This window comes from Triturus cristatus, chromosome 1_1, assembly GCF_964204655.1.
Source record: "Triturus cristatus chromosome 1_1, aTriCri1.1, whole genome shotgun sequence".
Taxonomy (NCBI): Eukaryota; Metazoa; Chordata; class Amphibia; order Caudata; family Salamandridae; genus Triturus; species Triturus cristatus.
In genome coordinates this window covers 104,454,850-104,480,879 of record NC_140579.1, presented here as the reverse complement: position 1 = coordinate 104,480,879, position 26,030 = coordinate 104,454,850, and the positions used below count along the sequence as shown (strand labels likewise).

General features: G+C 45.4%; 1 protein-coding gene across 1 annotated transcript in view; it reads right to left on the bottom strand.

Moving 5' to 3' along the window:
* Nucleotides 1-7,065: 7,065 nt before the first annotated feature.
* Nucleotides 7,066-26,030, bottom strand: part of LOC146869648 (uncharacterized) — a 63,871-nt gene continuing 44,906 nt past the window's right edge. Inside the window, exons 3-6 of the mRNA XM_085609310.1 lie at nucleotides 25,113-25,223; nucleotides 22,375-22,446; nucleotides 20,348-20,443; nucleotides 7,066-8,673 (exon numbers count right to left, since the gene is read on the bottom strand). Coding sequence (XP_085465436.1) covers nucleotides 7,721-8,673; nucleotides 20,348-20,443; nucleotides 22,375-22,446; nucleotides 25,113-25,223 — 1,232 coding nt within the window. The 3' untranslated portion in view covers nucleotides 7,066-7,720. The remainder of the gene's footprint in view (nucleotides 8,674-20,347; nucleotides 20,444-22,374; nucleotides 22,447-25,112; nucleotides 25,224-26,030) is intronic.

Genomic DNA, 26,030 nt, shown 5'->3' with positions numbered 1-26,030 from the left:
AGCACAGGACCTCTCTTCAGGAGGGTGAGGGATCATTAATGAAAGTCACAGAGCTGCAGCTTTGTGACAGCCAGTCTGAACACAGGACCTCTCTTCAGGAGGGTGATGGATCATTAATGAAAGTCACAGAGCTGCAGCTTTGTGACAGCCAGTCTGAGCACAGGACCTCTCTTCAGGAGGGTGAGGGATCATTAATGAAAGTCACAGAGCTGCAGCTTTGTGACAGCCAGTCTGAGCACAGGACCTCTCTTCAGGAGGGTGAGGGATCATTAATGAAAGTCACAGAGCTGCAGCTTTGTCACAGCCAGTCTGAGCACAGGACCTCTCCTCAGGAGGGTGAGGGATCATTAATGAAAGTCACAGAGCTGCAGCTTTGTCACAGCCAGTCTGAGCACAGGACCTCTCTTCAGGAGGATGATGGATCATTAATGAAAGTCACAGAGCTGCAGCTTTGTGACAGCCAGTCTGAGCACAGGACCTCTCTTCAGGAGGGTGAGGGATCATTCATGAAAGTCACAGAGCTGCAGCTTTGTGACAGCCAGTCTGAGCACAGGACCTCTCTTCAGGAGGGTGAGGGATCATTAATGAAAGTCACAGAGCTGCAGCTTTGTCACAGCCAGTCTGAACACAGGACCTCTCTTCAGGAGGGTGAGGGATCATTCATGATAGTCACAGAGCTGCAGCTTTGTGACTGCCCGTCTGAACACCGGACCTCTCTTCAGGAGGGTGAGGGATCATTAATGAAAGTCACAGAGCTGCAGCTTTGTGGCAGCCAGTCTGAGCACAGGACCTCACTTCAGAAGATTGAGGGATCATTAATGAAAGTCACAGAGCTGCAGCTTTGTGACAGCCAGTCTGAGCACAGGACCTCTCTTCCGGAGGGTGAGGGATCATTAATGAAAGTCACAGAGCTGCAGCTTTGTCACAGCCAGTCTGAGCACAGGACCTCTCTTCAGGAGGGTGAGGGATCATTAATGAAAGTCACAGAGCTGCAGCTTTGTGGCAGCCAGTCTGAGCACAGGACCTCTCTTCAGGAGGGTGAGGGATCATTAATGAAAGTCACAGAGCTGCAGCTTTGTGACAGCCAGTCTGAACACAGGACCTCTCTTCAGAAGAATGAGGGATCATTAATGATAGTCACAGAGCTGCAGCTTTGTCACAGCCAGTCTGAGCACAGGACCTCTCTTCAGGAGGGTGAGGGATCATTAATGAAAGTCACAGAGCTGCAGCTTTGTGGCAGCAAGTCTGAGCACAGGACCTCTCTTCAGAAGAATGAGGGATCATTAGTGAAAGTCACAGAGTTGCAGCTTTGTGACAGCCAGTGTGAACACAGGACCTCTCTTCAGGAGGGTGAGGGATCATTAATGAAAGTCACAGAGCTGCAGCTTTGTGGCAGCCAGTCTGAGCACAGGACCTCCCTTCAGAAGAATGAGGGATCATTAATGAAAGTCACAGAGCTGCAGCTTTGTGACAGCCAGTCTGAGCACAGGACCTCTCTTCAGGAGGGTGAGGGATCATTCATGAAAGTCACAGAGCTGCAGCTTTGTGACAGCCAGTCTGAACACAGGGCCTCTCTTCAGGAGGGTGAGGGATCATTAATGAAAGTCACGAAGGCTGCAGCTTTGTGGCAGCCAGTCTGAACATAGGACCTCTCTTCAGGAGGGCGAGGGATCATTTATGAAAGTCACAGAGCTGCAGCTTTGTGACAGCCAGTCTGAGCACAGGACCTCTCTTCAGGAGGGTGATGGATCATTAATGAAAGTCACAGAGCTGCAGCTTTGTGACAGCCAGTCTGAGCACAGGACCTCTCTTCAGGAGGGTGAGGGATCATTCATGAAAGTCACAGAGCTGCAGCTTTGTGGCAGCCAGTCTGAGCACAGGACCTCTCTTCAGGAGGGTGAGGGATCATTAATGAAAGTCACAGAGCTGCAGCTTTGTGACAGCCAGTCTGAGCACAGGACCTCTCTTCAGGAGGGTGAGGGATCATTAATGAAAGTCACAGAGCTGCAGCTTTGTGGCAGCCAGTCTGAGCACAGGACCTCTCTTCAGGAGGGTGAGGGATCATTAATGAAAGTCACAGAGCTGCAGCTTTGTGACAGCCAGTCTGAGCACAGGACCTCTCTTCAGGTGGGTGAGGGATCATTCATGATAGTCACAGAGCTGCAGCTTTGTGACTGCCCGTCTGAACACCGGACCTCTCTTCAGGAGGGTGAGGGATCATTAATGAAAGTCACAGAGCTGCAGCTTTGTGGCAGCCAGTCTGAGCACAGGACCTCACTTCAGAAGAATGAGGGATCATTAATGAAAGTCACGGAGCTGCAGCTTTGTGACAGCCAGTCTGAGCACAGGACCTCTCTTCAGGAGGGTGAGGGATCAATAATGAAAGTCACAGAGCTGCAGCTTTGTCACAGCCAGTCTGAGCACAGGACCTCTCTTCAGGAGGGTGAGGGATCATTAATGAAAGTCACAGAGCTGCAGCTTTGTGGCAGCCAGTCTGAGCACAGGACCTCTCTTCAGGAGGGTGAGGGATCATTCATGATAGTCACAGAGCTGCAGCTTTGTGGCAGCCAGTCTGAGCACAGGACCTCTCTTCAGAAGAATGAGGGATCATTAATGATAGTCACAGAGCTGCAGCTTTGTCACAGCCAGTCTGAGCACAGGACCTCTCTTCAGAAGAATGAGGGATCATTAGTGAAAGTCACAGAGCTGCAGCTTTGTGACAGCCAGTGTGAACACAGGACCTCTCTTCAGGAGGGTGAGGGATCATTAATGAAAGTCACAGAGCTGCAGCTTTGTGGCAGCCAGTCTGAGCACAGGACCTCTCTTCAGAAGAATGAGGGATCATTAATGAAAGTCACAGAGCTGCAGCTTTGTGACAGCCAGTCTGAGCACAGGACCTCTCTTCAGGAGGGTGAGGGATCATTAATGAAAGTCACAGAGCTGCAGCTTTGTGGCAGCCAGTCTGAGCACAGGACCTCTCTTCAGGAGGGTGAGGGATCATTAATGAAAGTCACAGAGCTGCAGCTTTGTGGCAGCCAGTCTGAGCACAGGACCTCTCTTCAGGAGGGTGAGGGATCATTAATGAAAGTCACAGAGCTGCAGCTTTGTGGCAGCCAGTCTGAGCACAGGACCTCTCTTCAGGAGGGTGAGGGATCATTAATGAAAGTCACAGAGCTGCAGCTTTGTGGCAGCCAGTCTGAGCACAGGACCTCTCTTCAGGAGGGTGAGGGATCATTAATGAAAGTCACAGAGCTGCAGCTTTGTGGCAGCCAGTCTGAGCACAGGACCTCTCTTCAGGAGGGTGAGGGATCATTAATGAAAGTCACAGAGCTGCAGCTTTGTGACAGCCAGTCTGAGCACAGGACCTCTCTTCACGAGGGTGAGGGATCATTAATGAAAGTCACAGAGCTGCAGCTTTGTGACAGCCAGTCTGAGCACAGGACCTCTCTTTAGGAGGGTGAGGGATCATTAATGAAAGTCACAGAGCTGCAGCTTTGTGACAGCCAGTCTGAGCACAGGACCTCTCTTCAGGAGGGTGAGGGATCATTAATGAAAGTCACAGAGCTGCAGCTTTGTGACAGCCAGTCTGAGCACAGGACCTCTCTTCAGGAGGGTGAGGCATCATTGATGAAAGTCACAGAGCTGCAGCTTTGTGACTCCCCGTCTGAACACAGGACCTCTCTTCAGGAGGGTGAGGGATCATTCATGATAGTCACAGAGCTGCAGCTTTGTGGCCATCTTACAGATTCATTTAATGGATTGGGGGAGAGGCAGTCACTCCTACCGCGGCCCCCACTCAGAGATTTGCGAGGGGCGCCTCTCAGTGTGGGGCTGAGATAAAGGTTTGAGGGATTGGTGGTGTTATATATCCTTGCCCCGCATGAAAGCCTCCCACCACAGCACCGGCTGCTCACGCTCCCCAAAACCCTTGCCCATATGTGATGATGGCCAAGCTACTGGTGGCTTAAAAAGAAGAGCTTCCTGGAATATTTTACTTCGTACAAGAAGCGCCTCGTCATGATCACAGACAATCAAGGCACACTGGTGGCGACTTCCAGGAGCTCACCGCAAACATGTACCGTGATAGAGGCGACTTGCTTGCTAAACCGTCCCCAATCGCTGTGTACTTCTCTTTGAAAATGTGGTGTTTCTGTGATTTATTGCATCCATTTCATTTGGAAGTGTCTAAAAGTAAAACTGGATATGGTCTGTGCAGTCTGGAACTCAGCTGCCCAAAATGAATCCACTGTAAACAGTAAACCCACCAGTGGCAAAGACCTTCCAATGACTTGTGACATCATTAGTAACTAACAATTCACCACTGACCATGACCTCACTAGTTATTTACCTAATTAATTACAGTGAAATCGTCTTTACCACTGAATTCCCTAATCACTGTGATGTCACTAGTGACCGTGATCTCAGCAATTGCTGTGACCTCAAGAACAACTGTGACTTCACCAGTGACTGACATCACTAGTGCATTTGACCTAATTTGTGGCAGCAGCCTCATGGCTGTTACTTCACAAGTAACCCGGACTTTAACATGATTCTAACCTCATCAGGCACTGTGACCTCAGGTACATACATAAGAACAGTTGCAAACTATTAAGAGCTCGCAATAGTCAGCTCACAAAACGTATAAATCATCAATTTTACCAAACAAAATTATGTTATATTACAAAATATTTATTTGATGAGTAAAAGACAAAAACATTTTAAACAAAACTTAGAGGGTCATGGAAAGGAGAGGAGAAAATTGTTCCAGGGAACGTGTAGAAGAGGGTGCTAAAAAAATTAGGAGTCAAGAGGACTCACAGTTTTCAAAACAGAAGATAAGGGGCATATATTTACACAAATGTACAATAACTGATAATGAATAAACAGTTCAATGCAACCTGGCCATATTTAAAAATCATTCGAATTTTTAAGCTGGAACAGGGGAATTGGGGAGGATGGTCCCGGTGCGAGAAGGGATAGCGTCGACGGTTCGATCTGACTTAACGGCAACCCAGGGAATTTGGTGCCTCAACCATGCGGATCTTCCTCAGGACAGGGGAAGGAAGGGAGAATAGACCCTATAGAGTGAAAACAAGGGAACTTAAAACGGGTACCTATGACGGTTACCATTACTTAATGTCTGCACATCAAGGGAAAAGGACCCACCTCAACAAGAATCATGTGGTGCTCAAGGGGTCCAATGAATGGCACACCGTTCCCTGAAAATTAAATAATGACATTGGTTCCCAAAAATGTATAGCAAAGGGTCCTTAATTCTAAAGGAAGGGTATGGCGACTTACCCGGGTTGATGACAATATCCAACTCTGTTTGGGATTCAGTTTGTGGTTGACGAAGAGATGGCGCTATTGAGATCCAGTTCGTAGTAACCGCGCATATAGCGCGGGTCACGTGATTGATTTAAACAATCCAGGACACAGCTTATTTTAATACAGCTAAAAAAGGGGTGAAGAGTGAACTAAGTTAAGGATTCTGTCCTGAATACGTTGTCAAGCTCTTTAACCAAGCCGGTTAGAAGGGTAATTACCTTGTGGTGCTGGGAAGAGTCTCCGTTCGAAAGAGTAAAAATTAAAATAGTGATAAACTGATTTTATTACCATTTTACTTTACATGCTTTCTGCAGCAGTGCATGGGAGTGGTGTAACACTCCTCCGCTCTTATGTACAAACTTCTGCAGTGACTAAGATGCAACACTTTATCACGAGTAGTGCAAGTCAGTTTTGTGTTATGGCCACACATCATCTTTTTCCACTGGTGTGAACTGTGCCTCCTCCTCCAGGTCTGCCCCCTCCTATCAGCCAGATTCATTCTCCTGTACAAAGGGGGTTTCACGAGGACTCCTCTACTCTGCGGCCCGCATTGTACTGTTCCACCCTGGGACTGGCCAAGAGGGCTCTCTTGGGATGACCTGTCTCTGGCCTGTTGCGGCCCATGGGGATCTCTGGGTGACTGAGATTCTAGGCGCTTGATAAGAATTTACACGGCTGAGCCAGATATCACAACTGTGCAGGCTAAGTCCGGGGTCTGAAAGACAAGCCTCTTTACAAAGCTACCCTCTCAAAATTGTCACTAAATGTCCGGGATCCTCTCCTCATGCCAAGAGCTCTCAGTAAGGTCCAGGGCACTAAATGTATGTGTTTAGTTAAAAAACACTTCACATTGGAGAAGTAGGGACGAAGGAGCCAGAATGATAAAAAAATTATGTACTAAAAGAAGGTGAAATGCTTTTGCAGCCCTAGAAATGTTGCTGAAACCTCACGTTTCTTGATCATTCAAACACTGCAGTGCTGGTTTCATGTGGCAGGTGCTGTGCTTGGTTCCACACGTTCAAATGAAGCCTAGCTTCAATGCTGATGGCTGTTAAGGGGCAGGTGGGCTGCGCAGCGCAAGGGGCAGTAACATGGCTGTGGCAGGGTATCTGTGCAGCACAAGGGGGCAGTTACATAGCAGGGAAAGGTGGGCTGTGCAGCACAAGGTGGCAGTAACATGGCAGAATCAGGTGGGCTGCACAGCACAAGGGGCAGTGATATGGTAGGGGCAAGCGGGTTGTCACATATTGCAAATCTATGTATAGGGAGCGACCTGTGTAGATCACACACTAACAGCGCAGGAGAAGAGCATCATCCCTGTCTGAATTCCTCTGTGTTAGAGCACAGGTGCTTTGAATAAAGCTTTTTTCACACTTGTTGCACAGAAAGAACATACTTGAGTGCAGCAATTTTGAGTGCAGCATTTCTCGTACTATAGAAAACTCTTTTTACAGCCATGCCCTGAGAGAGCTGCAACATCCTTGGGGAATGCTCTAGCGATTCTGTAAATACATTTTTTATAAAAGTATTTTCCCATCAGATCAGATAATCTTTATTCTGTATACATTAAATAGTATAACCATAAAAGCATACAATAATATATATTAGAAAAATCCATACAAATTCATAGGAAATTCAAACAAAAAAATTAAGTATCATATCCCAAGATATGTTAGCAAATAGGGGTGGGCGAAAAATTCCACTACACCGGCGGAGTTTTGCCCAATCCACGTTCTGCAAAGAGTGGACTTTCCTCAATAAGCAAAGTGCAGCCGATCCCTATTGAACAGTTCCAACTACAGGAAATCCCAGATGCAGTTATTCCCTTCCACACTAGCTTTCTCAGACAGGTGGCAGTAGGTGAGAATTTATAAACGATCAGGCAAATAAACGTCAACTGAAGAAGCAGTAAATAACACAACGCAGATCTACAACTTATTTTCCCATCACTGGTGTTGGGATTAAACTGTCAATTGATATGAATACTCATTTGAAGTTCATAATACGTTTTAAAAGTTCAGGCCTCGTGAAAATTCTCTTGTGATGTTGAAGATATTTTTTGTGAAACGATCTTTCAACTTCTAGGGTTTCAACCTGTGTAGACAATCTAGGGTCATAGAATGTCCTTTTTAACAAACTTCTTATTGCATTCTGTGAATGCAAATGGCTTATCACCCATGGAACGTCTGGTGACAGTGAAGATCATTTATTCACCAAGCTCTTCTTGTACTGAGTGCAAGAAAATAGCTTCTCATCCATGTAAACTCTACGATGATACTAAAGGTCTGTTTCATATATAAAACTTTTCACACATTCAATGCATGAAAATTGTTTCTCACCTATGTGGATTATCTGGCTATGTTTAAAACATGTGCACTGATTAAACATCTTTTCATAATGATTGCATGAAAGTGGCTTCTTCGTGGGTTAGCAGGTGATGTCGAAGATTTGACCTTTGAATAAAGCTTTTTCCACACACAGTGCACACAAAGGGCTTCTCACCAGTGTGGATTCTTCGGTGACGGTCTAAATCTGACTTGTAGAGAAATCTCTTCTCACACTCGCTGCAGATAAAGGGTTTCTCAATTGCACCCCTGTGGATTTTCAGGTGGCGTTTAAGTCCTGGTTGGTAAGTAAAGCTCTTCCCACACTCACTGCAGGAAAAGTGTTTCTCAATTTCACCATTGTGGATTTTCAGGTGGCGTTTAAGTGTTGATTTGAGAGTAAAGCTCTTCCCACATTCAGTGCAGGCAAATGGCTTTTCATCATTTTGAATTCTCTGGTCTTGTTGAAAGTCTAATTTAAACTCAAAGCTCTTCTTAATATGGCTTCTCTGGTGACGCTGAAAATCTGACTTGTACACAAAGCACTCTCCACATTCAGAGCAAGGAAATGGTTTTTTAAACTCACCCTTGTGTATTTTCTGGTGACGTATAAGCCCTCCCTGCTGAGTAAAACCTATCCCACATTCAGTGCAGAGAAAGGGTTTCTCACCCGTGTGAATTCTCTGGTGACGCCGAAGAATTGATAACTGAGTAAAACTCTTCGGACATTCAGTACAGGAAAAGGGCTTCTCACCAGTATGGATTCTCTGGTGACGAAGAAGATAGGACTTGTGAGCAAAACCCTTTCCACAATAGGTACAGGGAAAGCGCTTCTTTAGTCCATGGTATTTCTGATAGTGTAGATGATTTCCAATTCTTTTAAATGCATTTTTACCATCAGTGGAGAAGGTGTGCTTGTCCTCACTTTGGAGTATTCGATATTGGTTAAGGACTGACTTTGGAATAGAGGTCTTGTTTTCATAGCATGTAGTGGACTCCTTCACAAGCATACTTGACATACCTGACATAGAATGAAAAAATAAATTAGGAAGAATATTTTCTTAATTAAACAAAAAACATCTGTTGTCCCCTGTGAAAGAGGGACAGTCATAACACAGACAAACAATCAATGATAGTCAAGAAGCAGAAAGATGTCACATTGTTCTCAGATAAGCATGTGCACTGAATGACAAATGTTATTCTGCCCTATTACTGACAAAACTCCATAAATCCAATGAAAGCAAGTGTTGGATACCTTGAGTGACAAACATGTACCCGTCCGAACAATGACTGATGTATGCTCAATGGTGCAAAATGGGCATGATGTTAAGCAGGCTAGAGCTGAAAAACCGCCAAATCGATTACACAACAACTGAGAACTTCGATCAATCAGATTCTTCAGAGTAGATTACATCTTGGTTGTTAATTTGGGAAAACCATTGTGTAGTTAATATGTTCTGTTAGTCAGGAGTCTTTTGAATGTTTTAAAACAGGATCGCCTGTATATTTTAAGTGTCTCCCCGGACAGCTTTAGTCCTCAGCCTGATAATAGATTATCAATTAAAAAAAAAAGACAACTTTGTTTCAGCCACTTCAACTTTGGTTGCTTGCACCAACCACAGTCACCTTCAGCCATAGCTTGTGGAAAAGGTCATTCATACGTAGGGCATTTTTTATGTTTTGGTGGTGATTGGCAAAATAGTCTCTCTCCCAGATAAGGAAGCAGCATCCCCAAATCACTAGTCTGCAACTACACAAGTCAGACGCTGCAGGAGAGTGTCAGAGTAAGTGGGGTTTTCTTCAATGTATGTGTTAGAGTGCAGCGTACTTCTAACCTTAAGGCGTTACAGTGAGATTTATATTAAGTGGTGAACGGGATGGCCAAACTCCTAGATGGCCAACAAGAAGTGTTGCAAGGCTGCCTGGGAGGAGAGTCAAGAGAGCCTGGAGCATGGAAGAAGGGTCCAGGCAGCTGCAAAGAAAGGGAACAGCAGATGGCGTGGGAAACCAGCCTTGGAACCTCCTGCGGTACTGGTAGATGAGGTGCAGGAGGAGGCGGCCGTGGACCTAACCAGGACGCTGCCTTTGTGGGAGACCTGCCTGAGCCTGCTGGATGGCAAGTTGAGGGTGGACCTATCGATTGCCTAACCCCAGAGAGGCTGAGGTGGCAAGCCGAAACCCAGGCAACTGATGGCACCTCTGGAGATCACCTTATTTACTGGGAGCCTCCTCTACAGTGAGCCTAAAGAGCCTGTGCACGGGGCAACATGTGCTGGTGGTTCACCAATGTTACAGGGCCTTGCTACTGGGTTTGGCTCATGGGATTCCCCGGCAGGACATCTGGGACAGGACAAGGAGCTTTGACAGGTTTGTCACCCACTTTTATTGGCCCTCGATGAGGACAGTCTCAGATGCTTTCTGTAAGACTCGTCTCACTTACCAAGCCAGTGGGAAGACAGGGAAGAAGCTCAAGGTTTCCCTGACTCCCATGCCTGTTGGCATTTCCTTTGAGAGGGTGGGCATCAACATTGTTGGTCTCTGGACCCCAAAATTGCCGTGGGCAACAGGTTTACCCAGGAGTTGGTGGACCATGCCATATGCTTTCCAAAGATCATCCCTCTGAAAATCATAACTACACCTGCAGTGGCTAGGGCCTTGATGAGTTTCCCCAAGCAAGTGGTGTCAGACAGTGGCATCAACTTCATGCCCATGTATATGAAGTTCACTTGGAAGGAATGTGGGGTAACCTAGATGTTCTTCACAACTTATCACCCCTAGACTAATGGGATTGATGAGAGATTCAACAAGACCCTCAAGGACATGAGTATGGACCTACCGGAGGCCATGTGGTGGAAGTGGAACGTCCTCTTGCCGTGCCTACTCTTTGCATACATAGAATAGTGTAGAAAGGAGTAGGACTGAGCCTTCTTGAACTCCTCCATTGTCACCCAGTAATGGCGCCTCTCAGTTTAGTGGAGAGGGGGTGGGAACAAGCTCCAGAGAAGCCCTCTCAGGATGTGGTTAGCTACCTGCTAACCTGCCGCAACCAAATGCAGACGTTCTGGAAAAAGGCTTCTGATAACTTAGAAGCTAGCCAGAAGTTGACAAAGCAACAATATGACCAGAAGGTCACTCTGGTTGAGTTTTAGCCAGACCAGAAGGTGAGAGTGATGGCGCCAGTGGAGCACAGGGCCCTCCAAGATCATTGGACAGCGCCCTATGAGGTGATTGAAAGGAAGGAGTAGGCTTCATACCTGGTGGATCTCAAGACACTCAGACACCCCCTATGGGTCCTCCTCCTCAATTGCCTGTAGCCCCACCATGGGGCATCTCGAGTGGGCTGCTGCTGCTGCTGAAATTGTAGCCATGGTCTGAAACCAATGGTTGGATATTTGAAGCGGGTTTGTCCCAGTGGGGCCACGGAGCTTTGCAGAAGAGGCCTGGACCTGCCATCTGTGACCTGAGAGGAGCCCTGAAGAAGTGCATCTCCTTTCTCTTCTATCATGGACAAAGAGTTGCACTCTTATGGGCCATTTAGCGGACCTCCTGTGTGGCTTCAGAGACTCGACAGAATTCAAGAGGCCTTTTCTTGGAAGTACCCAGCTCAGCAGTGGCAGCTTACTAAAATTACATTTTCAATATATTCAATAAATATTCTGACATAGTCATTAGATTTCATTGTTAATAAATATAAAATAGGTGCTTGAAATGTGTCTGTAGCTGGTACAGGGCAAAAGTCACCACGTTTTTAGTGACGGATGATGGAGTAGAGGGAACCTCTCCCTGATCTTGTGTCATTCAAGGAGAGAGATGGGTCAGTGGATGGTGTCAACATCTCCCCTACTCTGACCCCAGAGCAGCAGAGGGACTGTCGCCAGCTATTGGGACCGTGTCAATCTCAGATCTCCCTCAGCCCTGGGCTTACTAACTTGTGTACCCACGATACGGACACTGGTGACAGCTCCTCTGTCAAAAACAAACCTACAGAGGGTCAGGCAAGGTGAGGGACAGCACCAAGGAGTGGGTCTCCAAGATGCTGGAGTTGGGACCACTGCAGTAGTCCCTGGTCCAGCCCAGTGATGCTGGTTCCAAAGGCTGCCCCACCGGGCACCAGACCATAACTCCAGTTCTGTCTGGAATACAAGGGGCTCAATTAAGTGACCCATCCCTTCAGATGATGAGCTCATTGATCGGTTGGGAACTGCCAAGTTCCTGAGAACTTTTGTACTGACTTGAGGCTCCTGGCAGATTGCCCTAACTGAGGTGGCTAAATTGAGTATAGCGTTTCCACACCAGAGGCCACTTCGAATTCAAGGTAATGCCCTTTGACCAGAACAATGCCCCTGCCACCTTCAAGAGGCTGGTGAACCAGGATGTGGCTTTAAGTGGAGGTCTTCAGAGCTCCTTACCTGGATGCCACAGCAGTAGCAGTTGGTAAGACACCCGTTTCAGCTCCAGGAAGTGCTTCAGGTTCTGCAACACGCAGGCCTTAATATCAAGGCCAGTAAGTTTCAGATAAGGCAGGGGTCTATAGTGTACTTGGAATGCCTGATGGGCAGGGGTAAGGAGCAGTCCCTCCAGGCCATGATAGAAACCATTATGGCCTGGAAGCCCCCCAAAAGGCAGACAAAAGTGAAGGCATTCCTGGGCCTCACTGGTTACTGCAGGAGGTTTGTCAAGGGGTATGGTACCACTGTTGCACCTTTGAGTGAGTTGACTTTGAAGAAGGAGCCAAGAAAGGTGATCTGGACAGAGGAATGCCAGAAAGCCTTTGACTTCCTCAAACAGGCCATGTGCACATCCCCTGTAATCAAGGCCCCGGACTTTCCCAAAGAATTTATTGTGCAAACTGATGCCTCACAGTATGACATTGGGGCAGTATTGTCCCAGTTAAATGAGGCAGCCCTAGACTAACTTGTAGACTTCATCAGTAGGGGGATACTTCCCCAGGAACAAAGATGGGATTGCCATTGAGAGAGAAACCTTTGCTGTGATCTGGGTGCTGAAGAAGCTGAGACCATACCTGTTTGCCACTCACTTCCGGGTTCAGACAGATCAGAGGCTCCTCAGATGGTTGATGCAGATGATGAAATTGTTGAGGCCGTCCATCTTCCTACAGGGAATAGAAGTTACGATGGAACACCGTCCCGGGTGAGACCACGTAAATGTGATGGTATCTTTAGGTATTTCTACCTCATTGATGAGAACTCCTGGGAGATTGGATAGTTCTATTCGCTTTCAGCTGGGGAATACATTCAACACTTACATATTATGCACCCAACCTTCTGAGTAGCAACACTTAGAGGGGAGTTATGTAATATTTACTACAGGTCAAAACAGTGATTTTGACATGGGTTCATGAGGCGTTTGGTAACCCGCAGGGGATAGTGTGCAGGGCCTGCAGGCAACACCACACCGACACACAGCAAAAGGATTTGCACAGCATGGGTCTTGGCACGCACAGGGTCGGCTGCAGCAGCCAACCCCCGCTGTGCATGGGCAACAATTTTTTAATATAAATCTGTAAAGTGAGGGGTGGTCGTCCACTAGGGGTTAGGAGCCCATGGGGGGAGTTGGTTGCTGGGCCTGGCCAGAGGCCAGGCCCTGCCGCCAACCCACAACTGCACACAACCAAAAGCTGTGTCCATTAAGGAAGCCGGGAGTATATGATTAAAAAAAAAACACAGAATTGTATTTGGTCCCGTTGTGGGTGACCCAGAAGACAAGCTAGTGACTCATCTGGCACCTTATATTTCTTGTCCAGTTTAGGAACCACTACTGCAACTGTAGCTGAGGTCTGCCTCAGCTTACTGGTCTCTTTGCATGCTGTCACAGCCATATAGACAGTCATTTTGTCTGACTGCCATAGGAAGCTCAAATCTTTTTACAGAGCTTTCAACCAGGGTATGAGTTACTAATGTTGTCCGGTGTTGAGTCAATCGGCGGAGGTGTTGTTGCATCTAGCACCAGCAGAAACAATCATCCTACTCCTCTCCTCTCTGTATATTTGAGCTAGGCAATTATCCTACCTCGTGCCCCAACAAAACTTTAACTCGTTCACTCGCCATCCATTGCTAATTACTTCCCGTATTACGTCACGCATGACGTCCTATGACATCATTGATGACAAAACTGTGCATGGCAGGACGCAAGTTATAGTTACTTTAGGGTACGAGTTAGAGTTACTTGTATATTTCAGTGGTTTTGTTTCTTTAAAACGGTTATGTCTTAACTGACATTATCAACTAACTCTAACTTCCCTTTAACCTTTGTTTTTCATTGAAAGAAATATAAATATAATATCAAGTCAAGTCAAAAAAACTTTATTTCGGCTATACAGCCATAAAAGCACAATACATATTACAATCCATAAAATATAATTGATTATTCTTACAGAAGTGATGGAGTCAAACAGAAAGATTCAAAACATCAATGAGTTCATAAAGATTAGTATAATGCATTCTTATTATAATATTGGCTCTCGCCACATAATCTATCCGACCCCCCAAGATTGGCATACATAATTATCAGAATATTTCAGGTCACCTTAGTGGGAATTATAAAAGTATTAAAACCTGTTTTAAAAAAAAAATAAGTTAAAAGAAAAACATTACAATTGTTTTACCTAAACAAAAATGTTATAACAATTCTCTGGATGAAGCTATATAGAAACATAGGACAGTTACTTTATTAGCGAATAAGCAGCATCTAGTTACGCCCCAGCTCTTTCCCCTTTAAGATACCTCCACGTATGCACCACCGCAAATAGAAATTTCGAGGTAGCGACAACAAATAAAGGAAGTGTTTCATATTCAAGTAGCCTAAAGACCTCGACATAGTTTCTAAGCCAAAGGCTCCTACAAAGTTGGGGGATCCACTTGGATCTGGGCCTAATGTAAGCAGGACAAACGAGCGTCACGTCGAGTTCAGTTTCTTCGGAGTCAGAGCAGCCAGGGCATTCAGCCTTGGTTGCACCCTTCCATCTATTCGTAAATGCACGTTGCGGTAACGTATTGTGCCTAAATTGTAAATACAATTTTTTAGCCATGAATGGTTGGATGCTATCCAGGGCCAATTCTAGTTTGTACTGCTGCTTAAGATCCAAAAACCTTGATGTCAGGCAGCCTGAATTCGTACTTTGTGTTCTTTAAAAGCAAGGACTAGGGACTTTTTCGGGATACTGGGGCATGTAAGCCACATATTTGCCCACCCCATAAAGTGGCATAGATTCCTAACATAAGATAGCCATGGTAAGTTGGCTGCTCCCAGTATGGACATAACATCCCTCAATTCCTCCCTATAGCTGACCAACTCCGGCGTACTCCATATGCGACGCCAAAAGAGGAGAGGACGCAGGGCAATTAAATCAGCTATAGAGCCATCCTCAATGGGAATAGGGGCGTACTTCTTGGTAATCCCAACAACTGCCTAATAAAAATATTCTCTGTAGCCGACAGAGTATAAAATGGGCTATGTCCCCAGAGTTCAGCTCCGTATAAAGAGGCTCCCCTTGCTTGGATTTTGTAGATTTCTGCTAGGGGACCAACCACTTTCTGGGTGCAGTTTTTGTGAACTTTCAATATACCACCCATTGACTGTGTTAATTTCAGATTGGCCTTCTTAATTTGAGTCCCCCAATCCATCTGGTCATTAAGTGTAATACCCAGGTAATCAAATATGGATACTCTCTCTAGGGACCTACCCTCCATTTGGGGATGCGGACAATTAATGGTTTTGGCGTGGAAAACCATATATTTAGTTTTCTGAACATTTATCTCCAAATTTCTATTCCTGCAGAATGCGCTAAACTCATCCAATACACGCTGCATACCCATTGATGATTTAGACAGGAGCAGCGTGTCGTCAGCAAACATTAAAGTCGGTATTTTACGATTAGCTAGCCTTGGTGAGTCTATGTCCTTTACTGCCAAGAGGGTCTCAATTAAGCCATTTAAAAAGAGGGAAAAAAGGGTTGGCGCTAACACGCATCCCTGCCGTACCCCCTTCGCCACAGGAAAAGGAGCAGTCAATTCTCCCTTCTTACCGTATCTTACCCTCACATAGGTGCCTTCATGTAGGCGCTTCAATAATTGGCAAAGATAGACCGGTGCTCCCATATCGGGGAGAAGACCCCATAACTGGTCACGCTGAACCATATCAAAGGCGGACTTAAGGTCCACGAAAGTTAAATAAAGGCTACCCCCATCATATTTTACTCTTTTCCAGTGGATTAATTGCAATCTAAAAATCTGGTCGATGGTCGAGGTTTTAGGCCTAAATCCCGCTTGTAGCGGGGTTAAGACATTCATCTCGTCCATCCAAGATTGCAATCGCCCCAGGAGAACACAAGCAAATATCTTTTGTGAAACATCAATAAGGCTTATTGGCCGTTAATTTGCTGGGTTTAGGTGGAGCCTTTTTTTAAAATTGGGATACTTTCCGTACCAGCCCAAGTCAAAGGGAGTGCCATACCCTGAATGATAGCATTGAATAGTATCTGTAGATAAGGAGCCCACACCACCTGTTCGTTTCTAAACGGGTCACCAGGAATTCTGTCTAAACCCGGTGCCTTATTAGGAAGTAGTTTGCCCAGCGCCATGTTAACGTTCAAAATTGTACAAAGTGGTGGGTCGCTATTTAGGGGAATTTGATCTATGTCTACTGACCCATGTACTACAGCTTCATCCAGAGGCATAGAATATAAAACTTTAAAATGTGATCTCCACGCTTCTTCCCCCAGATTTGGTTCAATAGCTGAGTTGCCTTCGGAGTGGCCAGTTTTAACCAAATTCCAAAAGCCTCTCATATCTCTAGAGTCCAAAGCTATCTTAATTGCTTCCCATTTTTCTTTCTCCCAAGCTGCTTTTGCTTCAGCAATGGTATTTTTATAGTGTGACCTGTCAATTCTGGTACGTATAGGGTCCTTATTCTTAACCCCAAGTACTAGTGTACGTTTTGCTTCCCTACACGCTTTATTAAACCAAGGGTGTTTAGGTTTGGGATCGTAATTGTTATTATTTCCATGTTTATAAAAGAACTCTGCCAACTTTGAAATCATGTCCCGCTGATTCATATTGATCATCAACAAGGATTCCTGGCCTTGATGATTTTCGGACACACAAAAATCAGTTTCTAAATAAGGAATAGATTGTGTGTACAAAGAAGCCATTTTTTCATTAGATGTAGCAAAACTCCCCCAGCGTACTTTTCTACCCCCTTCTATTGCAATTAGGTTTGGGGGAGGTTGAATTAGCAAACCCTGATCTCTCAAGAGTTCGGGGTAGGCTATCACAAGTACCAATGGATTGTGATCACTTTCACAGAGGATGGGCCATAAAATCCTTGATTCCAGACCAATTCTCAACATCTACCAGAATATAATCAATTGTAGAATCCTGCCCCAATTTATTAAAAGTTGGGCTTCCCGGACTGTCTGAAGAAAATCTACCATTACAAGCCCTTAGCAAATAAGTAAGGGTAAGTGAAGTCACTTGAAGAACAAGCGGGGTCCACCCTCTTGTTGGGTAGATATTACAGTCCGGAATTGACCACACAGAGTCTTCTTCACTTGTAACGTTGACATTTAAGCCATTAAGAGGTTCGAAGTGGCAATTGAAATCCCCCCCCAAACCCCCCCCCCCAACTATTGTATGGACAGATTCTCGTATAGTGAGAAGAAAAGAGGCCAATGAATCTATGGTCTGTGAAGTTTGCCCCATCCTCACAGGTCGAGAATATACATTGATAACAGCCAACTTGAACATATCAAAGAAAAGGAGAATGCACTGGATATCCAGAGATTCCGTATCTAGAACTTTAATTGTACAACCCAAATGAGTAGCCACCCAGATGCAGAGGCCCCCCGAGGGTGTCCCTCTAGGCCCCTGCAAGGCTGGAATACAATATGCAGCATAACCTATTCTATACAGTGGTTCAATGGACCACGTCTCTTGAAAGAGACAAAGCTCATGGGTGTCAATGTGTTTCCCCCAATCAGGGAGTTCCAGCTTGGATGTAAGACCTGCTATATTCCAAGATAGAACCCTTGTATTCTGCGAATCTTTTATTTTATCAATCTGTATGTGCGGGGATTCCAGCTCCTGCTGTAGCACCTGGCACGGAGTCCTCTACCATTCCTGTTCTTTTCCCACAGCCTCCCCAGATGTTTTTAGCGGAGCACCTGAGCTTCCAGGGGCCACTGCAAGCTCAAGACTATTCCTAAGAGGGTAGTCCCCAGCCTCAAGACTATAACAATTTTAGGGCACCACTGGCTGGGTGTCTATGTCTTCAATTAATACAGCTGAAAGATCCAGTCAGTCGACTAGATCTAAACTGCTGTATCTATTACTGACTGGAATATTAAAGGATGGGGTTGTTTCAGAGTCTCTGCCCATATTTGGCAGGTTACCAGTCTGGGCTCTCATTTCCCACTTTTTATAGACTCCCCCCATTCTTTCAGTCAGGGGACTAGGGGGAGAAAAATAACCCAGAGAGAGCGTCTGAATGCCGCTAATCTCCCCGGATTGACCCCAATTCAAAATATATTGGACCACCCTAGTGTCCCTAAAATTAATCAGGACACAATCCCCTGGAATATCTTTCCGCCTCTGTCCCAGTCAACTAACCCGCCTAACAAATAGAATTTCACACTGTATTAGGGGTGGGAGCGGTCTATGTTTATTTAGCCAAAAAGTAACTTTATTTTTTAATTCTGAATGAGTCTCCCCTCTACCTTTTTCTAACTCTGGTACTCCAGATAAAATAACAATGTAGGGGGTCGAGGCCAGGGGTAGATTGATGCACGTCAGGCTAGGTTTTATTAAATTTCTATTGGATTGGCGATTATTCCCAGGATCACTTCTACAATTACTGGAAAGATTTTGTTCCACTGGCGGTCCTAAGATTGTTGGCAAGGTCATAGGGCCACGGGCAATGTCTCCCTCCTTAGATGCCCCATGATGTAACACAACTGGATCTACAGTTTGTTGAGTAGGGGGGCTAGGTTCCATTAAGATTTTAGAGGCTGGAAGGGCAGTGGAGGCAGGTACAATCGCGTGATTGCTTGGTATGTGGGAGCCTGGTCAGAAATTTTAAAGTTATCCAAGATGTTAGAAATACTAGCTATTTTGCTCCCCCATATAGCAACCAGCGATGTAATCTTCTCAATTTGGCTCTTAACCACCTCTAACTCAGATCGTACAAGAATTTCAAAATGAGTTTTAAGTTATTTGGCCAAATTTGAAGCCCACATTGGAGGATCCACAGCAGTGAAGCCATTTCCACCAGTAATGTGGCCCTCTGTCTGGGTCTTCGATGTTATTCTCGAAGGGCTATTCTCTTGCTTTCCCCCTTTATGAGCTTCTTGTTTCTTCTGGCCACCTATCCTGATTTCCCCCCCCCCATGTCATGTTTATTTGAATTTCCAGAAATTACTTTTTCAGGTGAGGGCCTTAAATCAGGAGTGGTCGAAGGATTTGCTATTTGAGAGGAATCAAGATCTTCGATTTCCAAGGTTATTAGGGAGTTTGGAATCCTAGGCGTTAGAGACAGTCGTATTTCAGTGCGTTCTATCTCATAAGAGACCGCCCCAATTGCCTGCCGTAACATTTTATCAATGGCAGTCGGTTTCACAATGGGCGTGCGCACAGTGGCTTTCTGGCGAGTGTTAGGCCTTGTAGGTGGAGACGTACTGTCCCCATACTAAATTATAGCTATGCCTCCTTTATATGGGAGTAGTACAAGAATGATTATTCAAGTGAGTCAAAATAACACACTCCCTACAGTTATGAGTACTAAAAACCCAGACCTTCACTCTTTCCAAAACCCCTCGGCAAAACTCCAAAGTTCAACAACAATAACCCGATGCCCATACTATTATCATGTAAACTCACAAACTCACGTAACCCAACTTATCAGGGGAATGGCCCAGCCCAGCCTCGATCAGTCTCGGACGGGCTCTGACGGCCCGCCCTTGGGCCGGGCTTGGCCCGGCACGTCCCGCGCTGCGGGTGAGGAGGCTGCGCTTTATGCGCTGATGTGGAGCGGCGCCTACCCCTCGTCAGCTGGTCCCAGAGCAGCTGTGCGAGGCCGCGTTGCACCCTGTGAGATGGAGTTCATAGGGTGGTTTGAATGGTCATACAGCGAGCAGCAGCAAAGGGCACGTCCAGGAGAAACGTTGGCAGGTATCAGAACCCGCAGCCAGATTCCACTCAAACACCGGTAGGAGGGCAGAAAAGGGTTACAGGGACCCACGCTGCGGGGGTAGAGGCTGCGCTTTATGCGCTGCGGTGGAGCGGTGCCTCCCCCTCATCAGCGGGTCCCAGAGCAGCTGTGCGAGGCCGCGTTGCAACCTGGGAGATGGAGTTCATAGGGTGGTTTGAACGGTCATACACCGAGCAGCAGCAAAGGGCACGTCCAGGAGAAACGTTGGCAGGTATCAGATCCCGCAGGCAGATTATAATATCTTACATATCTCTACACATCTATATCTACATATTTGTATATTTTTGTTTTCATCCATTGAAACTCATGTCAAATGTCCGTAAAATCTGCTATGATAATTGCTGTAACAAGCCTCCCTTAAATCCACCCCTTAAGTTTCCATGGATCTGTACAAGGATGCATTAATTCTCAGACACACAAAGCTTGTTACATTCTCTACTAACTTGTAACTAACCACATCTTCTCATGCTCACCTGAACTCCTTATTTCAGGTTTTGTTGTCTCCTGAACACATGATTCTTCCTCTGGTCTTGTGCTCAGTGAAAACACTGCTGTTATAAGTGGAACCCCTGAAAAGAGGAGACATACCATATATAATTGCATGATAGAATGACTGAATAAATACAATGAGTTGAGAAATCCATGAAGCATAACCAAAAAGCAACTATCTGAAAAGAGGCCTTAAAAGATGAGCTGTAGAACAGACACACAGGTGAGTGACGCCATGGTGTATACAGTACAAAAAATCCCAAACTCTCTAAGCTAAACTGCACAAACTGCATATACGTCGCTGGCGGCCATGGTGGAAACACCATCAGTTTCTTAGAATCATACAAAAAATGGGCAAAGGCAATTAATACAAACTAGTAAAATAAACTTACTTTTTGGTAAATGAAGGAAAATTACTTTATTCTTTGGTAATCTATGAAACCCTTTTTCAGAAGCAGGTCATTGGTTATGTGACATGTAGGCCAGGGGGAGAAAAGAAGAACTTAAATTGTGCGGCAAACGTTAGAAGAACTTGAACTTCTGAACACCGTGTTACTGATGCTAGCTAGGAATGCTCTCATTTTTAAGATGACTACTCATGTGGTAAAAGTTGTGGCTTTTACCTTCGCATTTTATTCTTGTACGAGTAAAGCACAACATCTGGGAAACTTCTTTTAAAATGGCTAAAGAAATTAGAGGGTTAAAAGATGATCTGCTTGTACGATAACCACAGTGGTAAAACCGTTACCTCCAACTTTGAATTCAGTAGGATTTTTGTTTGCTTTAGTTATGGTATATTTGAACCCTCTCTGAGCCTGAGGTGCAGCGACACACTGTCTAAGACAAGGCTAGACTCAAACTCTCTCTGAGCCCGAGGTGCAGTGACACACTGTCAAACACAAGGGTAGACCTGACCCTTCTCTGAGGTGCAATGACACACTGCCCAACCCAAGGGTAGACCTGAACACTCAGAGCCTGAGGTGCAGCTACACACTGTCCAACCCAAATGGAGCACTGGTCTGATACAACAAGTAGGCTGATCCTGACAAAAGTCTGGAGGTCAAAAAGTTCAAAAGGGACTGCCACTTTTGGGAAGAAAAATCCTTTTCGAGTGGGCTGCTGCTGCTGAAATTGTAGCCGTGGTGTGAAACCGAAGGTCATATACTTGAAGCAGGTTGGTCCCGGTGGTGCCCTGGAGCTATGGAGAAGAGGACTGGACCTGCCATCTGTGACCTGAGAGGAGCACAGAAGAAGTGCATCTCCTTTCTCTTCTATCATGGACAAAGAGTTGCACTCTTTCAAGGGCCATTTAGCGGACCTCCTGTGTGACTTCAGAGACTCGACAGAATTCAAGAAGCCTTTTATTGGAAGTACCCAGCTCAGCAGTGGCAGCTTCCTAAAATTACATTTACAATGTATTTAATAAACATTCTGACTTAGTCATTAGATTTTGTTAATAAATAAAAAATAGGTGCTTGAAATGTGTCTGTGGCTGGTACAGGGCAAAAGTTATATAAAGTATGTACGTTTGTTATACCTTGACTTTTCCTATTTACTAGTTATAGTCTTATCAGTGACAATGTTGTTTGGGCCAAGTCACTGGGTGAACATGGCATTTCTAATGTCATACATGTTCAACTCTTACATATTATTCGCCCTACACTGTGAGCTGCAGTCAAGCTACACAGGGCAGGCCTAAAGCTACTTTTCACTTCCACTGTAGCGGATGGCACAACAAGTGCCGTAGTTCAGAGATGACATGTAACTTTCCATGCTATTAATGTGCATTTCTGCACCATATACTGGGATCTTATAGGACAGTTAAAAGTGCCAATCAAGTTTTCAGACACTTTTTACATCTTTTAGGGCCTCGGGTGCGTACACTGGACAACAGGTAGTAGTGTCCCAGAGTTAGAGTTCAAGGTTAGCATGAGGCGAGTCCGAAACAAATGAAATACTGGGAGTGACCACATATTGTCCAACACAAGAAGTGCAACAATTTAGGACTTACACGCCCCTGGGTCTGCTCTGATTTCTTCAATTTCCTGACCAAGATGATCAATAAAAGTTGAAGCTGGCTCTTCTTTTTTCCTCAAAAAAATAGCAGAATGACGAAAAGAAAATTAGGTAGAACAAGTTATTGACAGTTAGAGGTTTATACAAACCGAGTTTCATCTATTACAAACATACAATTTTAGACCAATAATATTCTTTCTAAAAGGTTAGGGCCATTACCTTTTACAAGTTCAGAAGATCTTGCCATTTGCATTTTGTATTAACTATGTAAACATGGACTTTTCTGCAAGTAGGTGAAACTACTAAAAGTAAGGACATGATGTTCAGAAAATAGATCTTCTCTAAACACCTATTCTCTGAGGTGCATTACTTTGATTGAATGCCATGTCTCCTAGAGGCAGTTTTGCAAACCAAAGCTGATTGTTGTGTTTAAACTAACACCCACTAAGACGCAATACAAAACACCCTAGTCTTTTTTTCAATCTCGCCTATCTCTACAAAAGATTTACGCCTGACATTTCAGTTGTTAAATTGTTTTCTGCTGAACTAAATTTGATATGGGTTTGGGCTTATATACTCACTTTAATGTTGTTTTGGTGCAACACTACATATGCCAAATGAACTTTTGTTAGAGGAATGCAATTGCTTTTCTTAGACTACAAAAAGAAATCATAGAATTCTTCACAGAAACCTTGTTTTATGTTTATGCAAAAGATTGTTTTCCCCATGCTCGTGTTCAGCCACACCTTATGTCAAGAATGGAGGCCCGATAGTCTAACAATCCAGTTTCCTGCAGAGGCACAACAATTTCTGCACAGGTGAATAGGACAAAGGCTTCCTGAAAGTCAGAGGTTTGTGGCAGTATAACATCACAGTGATGTACACTATTCTACATTCTTTGCTAATCTTGCAATTAGAGCGGGCTACAATGGGTAATTTCCCATTACAAGGGTTCAGAAGGGAAGAGATATTTTAATATTTCCAATATTCTTAATTCTGCTAAGACAATCTTTTCTTTCGTCTGTTTCCTATGGGCTGCTCAGTTGGACATTTCCTCCTCTATGTATGTGCCTCTCAGTGTGTGCTCAATGCTGTGATTGGTAATCATAGCCTTGTCTAGTGTGGACATATACCATATGTGTGCCTCCGTGAGTGTGCAGTCACTGCTGAGAAAGGTAAGCAGTGCCTTGTCTAGTAAGGACATGCAGCTTATGTGTGCCTCCATGAGTGTGTGTTCACTGCTGAGAAAGGTAAGCAGTGCCTTGTCTAATTAAGACATACACCTTATGTGTGCCTACGTGAGTGTGTGGTCACTGTTGAGTAAGGTAAGCATTGCCTTGTCTAATGAGGACAGGCACCTTATGTGCGCCTACGTGAGTGTGCGGTCCCTGCTATGAACGGTAAGCAGTGCCTTGTCTAGTGAGGACATATACCTTATGTGTGCCTCCGTGAGTGTGTGGTCACTGCTGAGAAAGGTAAGCAGTGCCTTGTCTAATGAAGACATACACCTTATGTGTGCCTCCATGAGTAAGTGGTCACTGCTATGAACGGTAAGCAGTGCCTTGTCTAGTGAGGACGTACAACACGTTTGTGCCTTAGTGAGTGTGTGGTCACTGCTATGATCGGTAAGCAGTGCCTTGTCTAAGGAGGACAAGCACCTTATGTGTGCCTCCATGAGTGTGTGGTCACTGCTGTGATCGGTAAGCAGTGCCTTGTCTAGTGAGGATACACCTTGTGTGCCTCCATGAGTGTGTGGTGGTCACTGCTGTGATCGGTAAGCAGTGCCTTGTCTAGTGAGGATACACCTTATGTGTTCCTCCATGAGTGTGGTCCCTGCTGTGATCGGTAAGCAGTGCCTTGTCTAGTGAGGATACACCTTATGTGTGCCTCCATGAGTGTGTGGTCACTGCTGTGATCGGTAAGCAGTGCCTTGTCTAGTGAGGATACACCTTATGTGTTCCTCCATGAGTGTGGTCCCTGCTGTGATCGGTAAGCAGTGCCTTGTCTAGTGAGGATACACCTTGTGTGCCTCCATGAGTGTGTGGTGGTCACTGCTGTGATCGGTAAGCAGTGCCTTGTCTAGTGAGGATACACCTTATGTGTTCCTCCATGAGTGTGGTCCCTGCTGTGATCGGTAAGCAGTGCCTTGTCTAGTGAGGATACACCTTGTGTGTGCCTCCATGAGTGTGTGGTCACTGCTGTGATCGGTAAGCAGTGCCTTGTCTAGTGAGGATACACCTTATGTGTTCCTCCATGAGTGTGGTCCCTGCTGTGATCGGTAAGCAGTGCCTTGTCTAGTGAGGATACACCTTATGTGTGCCTCCATGAGTGTGTGGTCACTGCTGTGATCGGTAAGCAGTGCCTTGTCTAGTGAGGATACACCTTATGTGTTCCTCCATGAGTGTGTGGTCACTGCTATGAATGGTAAGAAGTGCCTTGTCTAGTGAGGACGTACAACACGTTTGTGCCTTCGTGAGTGTGTGGTCACTGCTGTGATCGGTAAGCAGTGCCTTGTCTAGTGAGAATACACCTTCTGTGCGCCTCCATGAGTGTGTGGTCACTGCTGTGATCGGTAAGCAGTGCCTTGTCTAGTGAGGATACACCTTATGTGTTCCTCCATGAGTGTGTGGTCTCTGCTGTGATCGGTAAGCAGTGCCTTGTCTAGAGAGCACACATGTCCCATATGGACAAGGCCAGCTCTCTCATATCCTGGCTAAAGCACCGCTTGCTTACTTGGGGAGCTAATGACACTGTCTCTTCTCTCGGACTCATTGTTGTCCATAGGATGGAGCAGTTGTGTTTCTTTCGTTGTCAATGAAAAGACAGTACTGGCAATGAGAGGGCCTGTTAAAGAAAGAAATCCCAAATAATGAAGTCTGCAAAGGGCAATATACAATATTGAGCAGTATCTGCTGTTTGAGTCACACCACAGACGTTCATTGGTGGAGCGGATATTGAGGACAGCACGTCAGGCTTAGGCCATAAATTCAAAGACAAACAAAGTGAAAGATGTGCACACCCATCCAGTAGAGACAATGTGAGAGAAGGACTCATTCCCCTCACAAAACACAATGTGGAAGATGGAAGATGGACTTCTCTTCAGGAGGGAAAGAGTGAGAGATAGGCATGTGCTTCAAGAGAGACCGCGTGGGAGATGTCATCGCCCTTCAAGAGAGACAATGTGAGACACATCCTCCCCAACATAAGAATCAATGATACGGCTTAAACCCTGAGCAGAGAGAATGTGAGAGATGCCTCCCTCAGGATACACTGTGAGAGATGCATTGTGTCTTGCATGCTTCCATTCTTGGGGTAGGTAAACTGATGCACGATGGGTTAGTGTGGCCTAGAGAATGTGATGATGTCATGGAATGTCAGCCTGTGTAAGCAGATTCTAGATAGGCAGGTTTTGGACAGTTGATGGGAGGATGGAGCCTCGAGAGAAGTTACCAGAGTGTGGTTGTAACATGGAATAAAGAACCTACCTGTACCGAATTGTGATTGTAACATGGAACAATAAACCTATATGTACCAGAATGCGATTGTAACATGAAATAAACAACCTATATGTACCAGATCATGACTGTAATATGGAATAAAGAAACTACCAGTAGCAGATCGCCAGCATTTGATATATTTGGGGAGTCCGAT